Raw genomic sequence first — 6,458 nt, 5'->3', positions numbered from 1 at the left:
CGATAATTTAAAGCTAGTGTTTTGTTTTGTTTTGTTTTGGGAGCTTGCCTTGAGTGTTTCTGCATTTGAACGTAAGCTCGCGAAGAGCAGTTGTGACTTTGGACTGACGCTTTTCACGCTGTTTCTTTGGTGCTTTGTTCAAGAAGCCTGATTTTCGTAGCTTAATCACCTTTAGCTGTGTATCTTTGCTCTTCTATGAATGTACAATTTTTAGTATAATCTATTTCTTTAAATCATTCAGAGATATCTGGCTTTTGCCTGAAGCTTTCTTTTTTTTTTTTTTTGCGGTATGCGGGCCTCTCACTGTTGTGGCCTCTCCCGTTGCGGAGCACAGGCTCCGGACGCGCAGGCTCAGCGGCCACGGCTCACGGGCCCAGCCGCTCCGCGGCACGTGGGATCCTCCCGGACCGGGGCACGAACCCGCGTCCCCTGCATCGGCAGGCGGATTCTCAACCACTGCGCCACCAGGGAAGCCCTTGCCTGAAGCTTTGGTTTCTCTTAGGAAAGGAGATGTTGGGGGCATCTAAGTCTCAGCTCTGTTGAGGCAAGTCATTTCCGGGCGATAGCTTCCTTTTCTGTGATTGAAGAACTTTTATCAGAATCATCCCTAACATGGACTTCAATCACTGAACCTCCTTTTTAAAGACACATGATAGAAACAATTGGTGAAGGGGAAAAACATTTACTCCTTGGGGGACACTTCTACTGAAAAAAACAGCAGGCCAGACGCTTGAGAACACTTTCAGTACGAACCTGGATAGAATTCGTTTTTAATCACTAAGTAGAGAGCTGAGCTAACAAAGTGAGGGGGTTTCTGAGGCAGACCCCACACAAAGCACAAATCCGGAGGATTAACAGTGACCGAGCTGCCGCTTGCACCAGGGACATTTGTCAGTCCCTTGTAGCCTAAAGATTTCTGGGCTCTTGAGTCTTTACGGGGTTAGGAACTTTGATCAAGACCCAGAAAGAAAACCCAGAGCCCAAAAGGTGGCCCCCTCAGCCAAAGGGTGAACTGGACAAAATCTCCACCTCAGAGAAAGAGGAGTCCGGCGCAACACCACTGGCTCGGGTTTGCAGGGAAGGGTCTGGGGTGTTGGCACAGGGGAGGGTCTCCGAGAATCCCATCCACAAGCAAGGTTGAACCAATCCACACTACCTATGTGGTTTGCAGAAAAGCAAGCTGAGGATTTCAAGCAACTCCAGCTGGTAGTGGCCATGAGTGCCAGAGACAGGCCAGCACCAGTTCTCTATGGATGAGCACATCTTAACGCCAGGCCTCAATTGTTCCTTCTCCCAGAGAAAGCGCTGAGAATCACGTGTTCACAAGTGAACGCAGGAAACAGCCACTGCGATGAGAATCAGAAATGAGTCAGACTTAGTGGAATTAGCAGATGCACAATATATATATATGTAGAATATGTTTGAAGAACTAAAACAATAACTAAAATGGGGCCAAGGATGAAGACACGTCAAAAGTAACCAAGTGGGTTTGAACAACAACAGCTATAAAACATTCAACACGTCCGTAGCTTTCGTACCTTATGTTTTTGCCCTTTTTCTAGAGCCTTTGCCTTTGCCTTCCTACTCCCTTAGTGGGTGTTTTCATCTATGAAGCCTCTCTCGCAGTCATTTTCGGGCCAATTTACTTTTCTCTTCCTGGCTGCTCATGCACAATTACTGGCCCGTAGTGTCATTTTCTGCCCCGGTTTTTCTTGCTCTCCCTGTCTGCATTCAGCCTTCTCCTCCAGCTTTACACCCCCTCTCCACCTGCAGTGTTTCCTTTGCATCCTTTTTTTCAAGTCTTGCTCTCATTCTTTTTCCCTCTCGACCTTGGGATCAAAATTCAGGCTCTTAAGCGTGAGTTCTCACTAATAATTATAGTAGCTGTAGAATCCCAGTCCTCCCTGTATTATCCCTATACTAGGGTATTTAGATGAATTTGTTGGCAATTTATGAAATCCGACTTTGACCAAAGGAGCTGTTTTGAGTTATGTTCATGAGGTTAAAATCTGCCAGATAATCAGGTGATTTTAAAGCAGCACAGTCTGAAATGTCCTGCTAGGCCTTTCAGGCTTTGGGCATTCTGAGTGGTGTTTGGCTGGACTTTAATAAGTCAGGTATTGAACTACCACTCATGGAGCTGAATGGCTGAAAACAGTATAAAAAAAACCACGAAAACAGTATAAAAGCATATAAAGAGCAGTACACAAAAGCCATCTGCCTTCTTGCACATTTATTTATTTTTAGTTTATTTATTTGGCAGTGTCGGGTCTTAGTTGAGGCAAGCAGGATCTTTAGTTGCGGCACGTGGGATCTAGTTCCCTGACAGGTATCAAACCCGGGCCCCCTGCATTGGGAGCATGGCGTCTTAGCCACTGGACCACCAGGGAAGTCCCTGCCTTCTTGCACATTTATTGGGAGCTGTGGAGGTGATCTGACTCCCTAGGTTCTGAAAAGAAAATCAATTCAACATACGGTTCTCGGGAATTCCCTGGCGGTCCAGTAGTTAAGACAGAACTCTGCGCTTTCACTGCTGAGGGTCTAGGTTCAATCCCTGGTTGGGGAACTAAGATCCCGCATCATACGCAGCCAAAAACAAAAAGAACTGTTCTCAGTGGTACATAAGAGAGGAGGGGTGGGAATTACCTTATTAGAAGCTCTCTCACTTGGTTCTTTTGAATTCTGTTTCAAACTTCTGCCTGCAGTATATTGCAAAAACCACCCAATTTTCTAGAATGATCAACTCTCACAATATTTGTGCACATAAGAGGCTCATTTGCCTTAAGATGTAAATATGAATGGATTGCAGCAAAATGTCTACAGCCTTTCATTCAGAAAAATCTTAGCAGGGTCAAATAGGAGTCTGAGAACTCAAGCCCCTTGTTCACAAAATACTACACTAAATATCTATGTAGGGGTGAGTATTTAATTTCAGAGCCAAATCCTATTACTTTTGTGTCTTGGATTTTGGTTCTGATTGTTTTTCCTTAAAAAGACATGCAGGGGGCTTCCCTGGTGGCGCAGTGGTTGAGAGTCCGCCTGCCAATGCAGGGGACACGGGTTCATGTCCTGGTCCGGGAAGATCCCACATGCCGCGGAGCGGCTGGGCCCGTGAGCCGTGGCCGCTGAGCCTGCGCGTCCGGAGCCTGTGCTCCGCAACGGGAGAGGCCACAACAGTGAGAGGCCCGCGTACCACAAAAAAAAAAAAAAAGACATGCAGGGACTTCCCTGGTGGCACAGTGGTCGAGAATATGCCTGCCAATGCAGGGGACACGGGTTCGATCCCTGGTCTGGGAAGATCCCACATGCCACAGAGCAACTAGGCCCATGCACCACACTACTAAGCCTGTGCCACAATTACTGAAGCCCACGTGCCTAGAGCCTGTGCTGCAAAACAAAGCCACCGCAATGAGAAGCCCGCGCACGGCACTAGAGAAAGCTCGTGCACAGCAACGAAGACCCAACACAGCCAAAAATAAATAAATAAATAAATGAAATAACTTTTTTAATAAGATGCAAATTACAGCATTCTAATCTGTATAGGGACCTTTGAGGTCAGCCCTTCAGTATAGGGAAGAATTACTGTCTGGAGTTTGAGAAGGTGATAGGAACCGTCCAAACTTGAATTGGTGTGAAATCTGTTGTCTTTTTTTGTTCATCACTGTGTGACCTTGAGCGAGTATGTCCATCCTTTCTTTTTACTTTTTTCCAAATATATACGAAAGTCAATAATACAGTAGAAACAATGGTTGCCAGGGGCGGGGGGAGAGGAGAGCAAGGAATGACAGCTGACGGCTACGGGCTTCCTCACTGGGGTGACGAAAACGTTCTGGAATTAGTGGTGATGGTTGCACAACTCTGAATATACGAAAAAGCACTGAATCGTACTTTTGCGGTATGTGAATTCTATCTTAATAAAGCTGTTCTTTTTTAAACTTCAGTAGCAGCGGTGCAGTGCAGTGAATCCCCGTGGACTCTGACTCCCCAATTTTCAACTCATATGCCCAGTATTGTTCTGCCTATACTTCTATCTACTTTCCCCTTGAATTATTTTGAATTTTCAAATTTTATCTGTACCTATTTCAGTATATATCTCTGAGAGACAAGGATTTGAAAAATGCAATCATAACATTTTTCTGTCTCAATGTATACGTGGAAACATTGAATCTTGGTTTAATAAATTCCCACTCTGGAAACCTGAACCTCAGCCTTAGCTGGACAGTGCTTGCCTCTCCCTCATCTGAGGTGCTGCGTGGCCCATGGCCACCGACACAGAGGAGCTGCTAGAGCCAGAAGAAAAAGCAGGAGGGAAGGGGTGCACCCAAGAGAAACACGCAGATTCACATTTCACAACGTGGAAATCACCTGCTAATTTGCAGCGGCCTTTGCCTCACCAATATCACCTGTTACATGCATTGCAGTGGTACTACTTTAACGATCTGTCTCATCTGTAAAGAGTAACAGGATAAGATACTTCTGTCAGTCCAGGCTCTATACTGCTCTGCCCCCTGCTTCTCCTACCTTGCCTTCCTCGTGAAGCCTTCCCTAAATTACTCCCCCACTCTTCCATCTCTGTCCTCCTCTCTACGGATCTCCACCTTGAACTTGTTGTGCAGTTTGTGATCTGTTCTGTGCCATCACTGTTCCCTTCCTGTTATCTGCTCCCATCAACAACATGTCAATTACTTGGCCCTGCAGGTTAACTTCCAACACTGGTGAACAATTTAAAACATAGATCGTGGGGACTTCCCTAGTGGTCAGGTGGTTAAGACTCTACACTCCCAATGCAGGGGACCCAGGTTCAATCCCGGTCAGGGAACTAGATCCCACATGCCACAACTAAGAGTTCGCATGCTGCAACTAAAAGATCCTGCATGCTGCAGCTAAGACCTGACACAGCTAAATAAAGATTTTTTTAAATAAATAAATAAAATAAAATATAGATTGTCTCAGCCAGAAATCAGTCAGCTATTTCCACCTGTAAGTCCTTCCCGGTGCCCAGACTTGTAGGGGCTACGTGCGGGACAGCCAGCAGACAAGACAGTAAGTGCTGGAATCACAGGAGAGCGATGAGAGAGACAGCCCACTGGAGGTGGAAGCTGACCCCGCTGGGAAGGATGGGTAGCAGTTTGTTTATGTGAAATAAAAGTGTGAACATGCCTAGCAAGGAATCTGCTCTCCTGTAGTCCTCTCTGGATGTTTAGTCTGAATTTAAGGAAAGTGGAAAGACTTAGCAAGTCGAACTGTGTGAACTAGTGTGGCGTCAAGTGGGTGGGTCGGTGAGATTTGAGAGAGAACGTATTGATAAGCGCTCAGCATAGCCCTGCTGCAGAGCCAGCACTCAAAGACCAGGGGGTGAGTATGGGGGTCAGAACAGGGGAAGCGGAAGAGTGCACCTGACGGGGAAAGATGTGGGACGAGGTCCCTTGGGCACGTCCCCCGCCCCCGCTGGACTCATTTTCTCCGGCTGTTGCAGGGTAAGTTTCAGGGGGCAGGAAGGAAGAAACACTGACCGCTATCACAAATTTGTCCTGGCGGCCTCTCATCAGAGAAATATGCTTGGTCTGTCCAGGGGGAGTTGTTCCACAACGTTCAAGGGATGAGAATGCCGTGCGTTCATAACTAGGAACTTCACCCTATAAAGCAGAAGACTTTTTTTTTTTTTCCTTTTGCGGTTTCTTGTAGCAAATGTGTGACCATTTATACTTATAGACATCACACATTGAGGAGTGAGTGTGGCCTGGATTTCTGGTCTCCCTTCCTTCACCTCTTTTCTTTTCTTCTCGTCCTTTCCAGAAAGTTTGACTGCTGGGAGAATCATTCTGACAATTTCCTGTGCTGTCAGCTCCATAGAATTCAGTTTCTGAGAACCAGCCAGAGGCACGCGGTGACATTGCGTAACCACCTCTGAAGTCGGAGATATCAGCCGTGGAGCTCAAAGGAGCCATTTCACACCAGCAACATGAAAGGAGCTAGCATCACGGACGGGGCGCCCAAGGTGAGTGGCGGGGCTGTCTGCAGGGGCAGGAGATGGAGCAGCCTGTTTGGGTTAAGGACAGAGGTCGATTTCAGGGCTGAGTTTCTGAGGAAGCCAAAGATGAATACTGCTAACATCTAAGTTTGAGAGGAGAAAGTTTCACGTGAATTTAAGTATAGAAACGATATGTGCCGTAAAGCTCCTGACCAATCTGACTCAGAGATGGTTGCAAATTACTTTCTAGCAAAACCCAGTCTATGCGGCTGATAACACAACCCATCCCTTTGTGTCCGTGTCCGTTCACCTTCTAACAAACTTCTGAGCGAGACATGGGTCTCTGCCCAGCCCTGAGTCCTCAGCGGGCCTTCCTCGTGCTGTTTTCACATTACCTCCTGTACTGACATGCGTGCGTGGAGCTCAAGTCTGTGACAGGAATCGAAAAGGATTTGCTGCTTAGAATGTTGAAATGGCTGCTAAAAGA

General features: G+C 46.7%; 1 protein-coding gene across 3 annotated transcripts in view; it reads left to right on the top strand.

Annotated features, from left to right (window-relative positions):
• The first annotated feature begins 5,796 nt into the window (after window positions 1-5,796).
• CASS4 (Cas scaffold protein family member 4) overlaps window positions 5,797-6,458 on the top strand; it is a 42,423-nt gene continuing 41,761 nt past the window's right edge. For all 3 annotated transcript variants that reach the window (XM_059039170.2, XM_059039172.2, XM_067011915.1), the window contains exon 1: window positions 5,797-5,998. In XM_059039170.2, coding sequence (XP_058895153.1) covers window positions 5,963-5,998 — 36 coding nt within the window. In that variant the 5' untranslated portion in view covers window positions 5,797-5,962. The remainder of the gene's footprint in view (window positions 5,999-6,458) is intronic.

The sequence above is a fragment of the Kogia breviceps genome, chromosome 14 (genome assembly GCF_026419965.1).
Source record: "Kogia breviceps isolate mKogBre1 chromosome 14, mKogBre1 haplotype 1, whole genome shotgun sequence".
NCBI lineage: Eukaryota > Metazoa > Chordata > Mammalia > Artiodactyla > Physeteridae > Kogia > Kogia breviceps.
The sequence above is the reverse complement of the archived record's forward strand: the minus strand, read 5'-3'. Positions and strand labels throughout refer to the sequence as shown.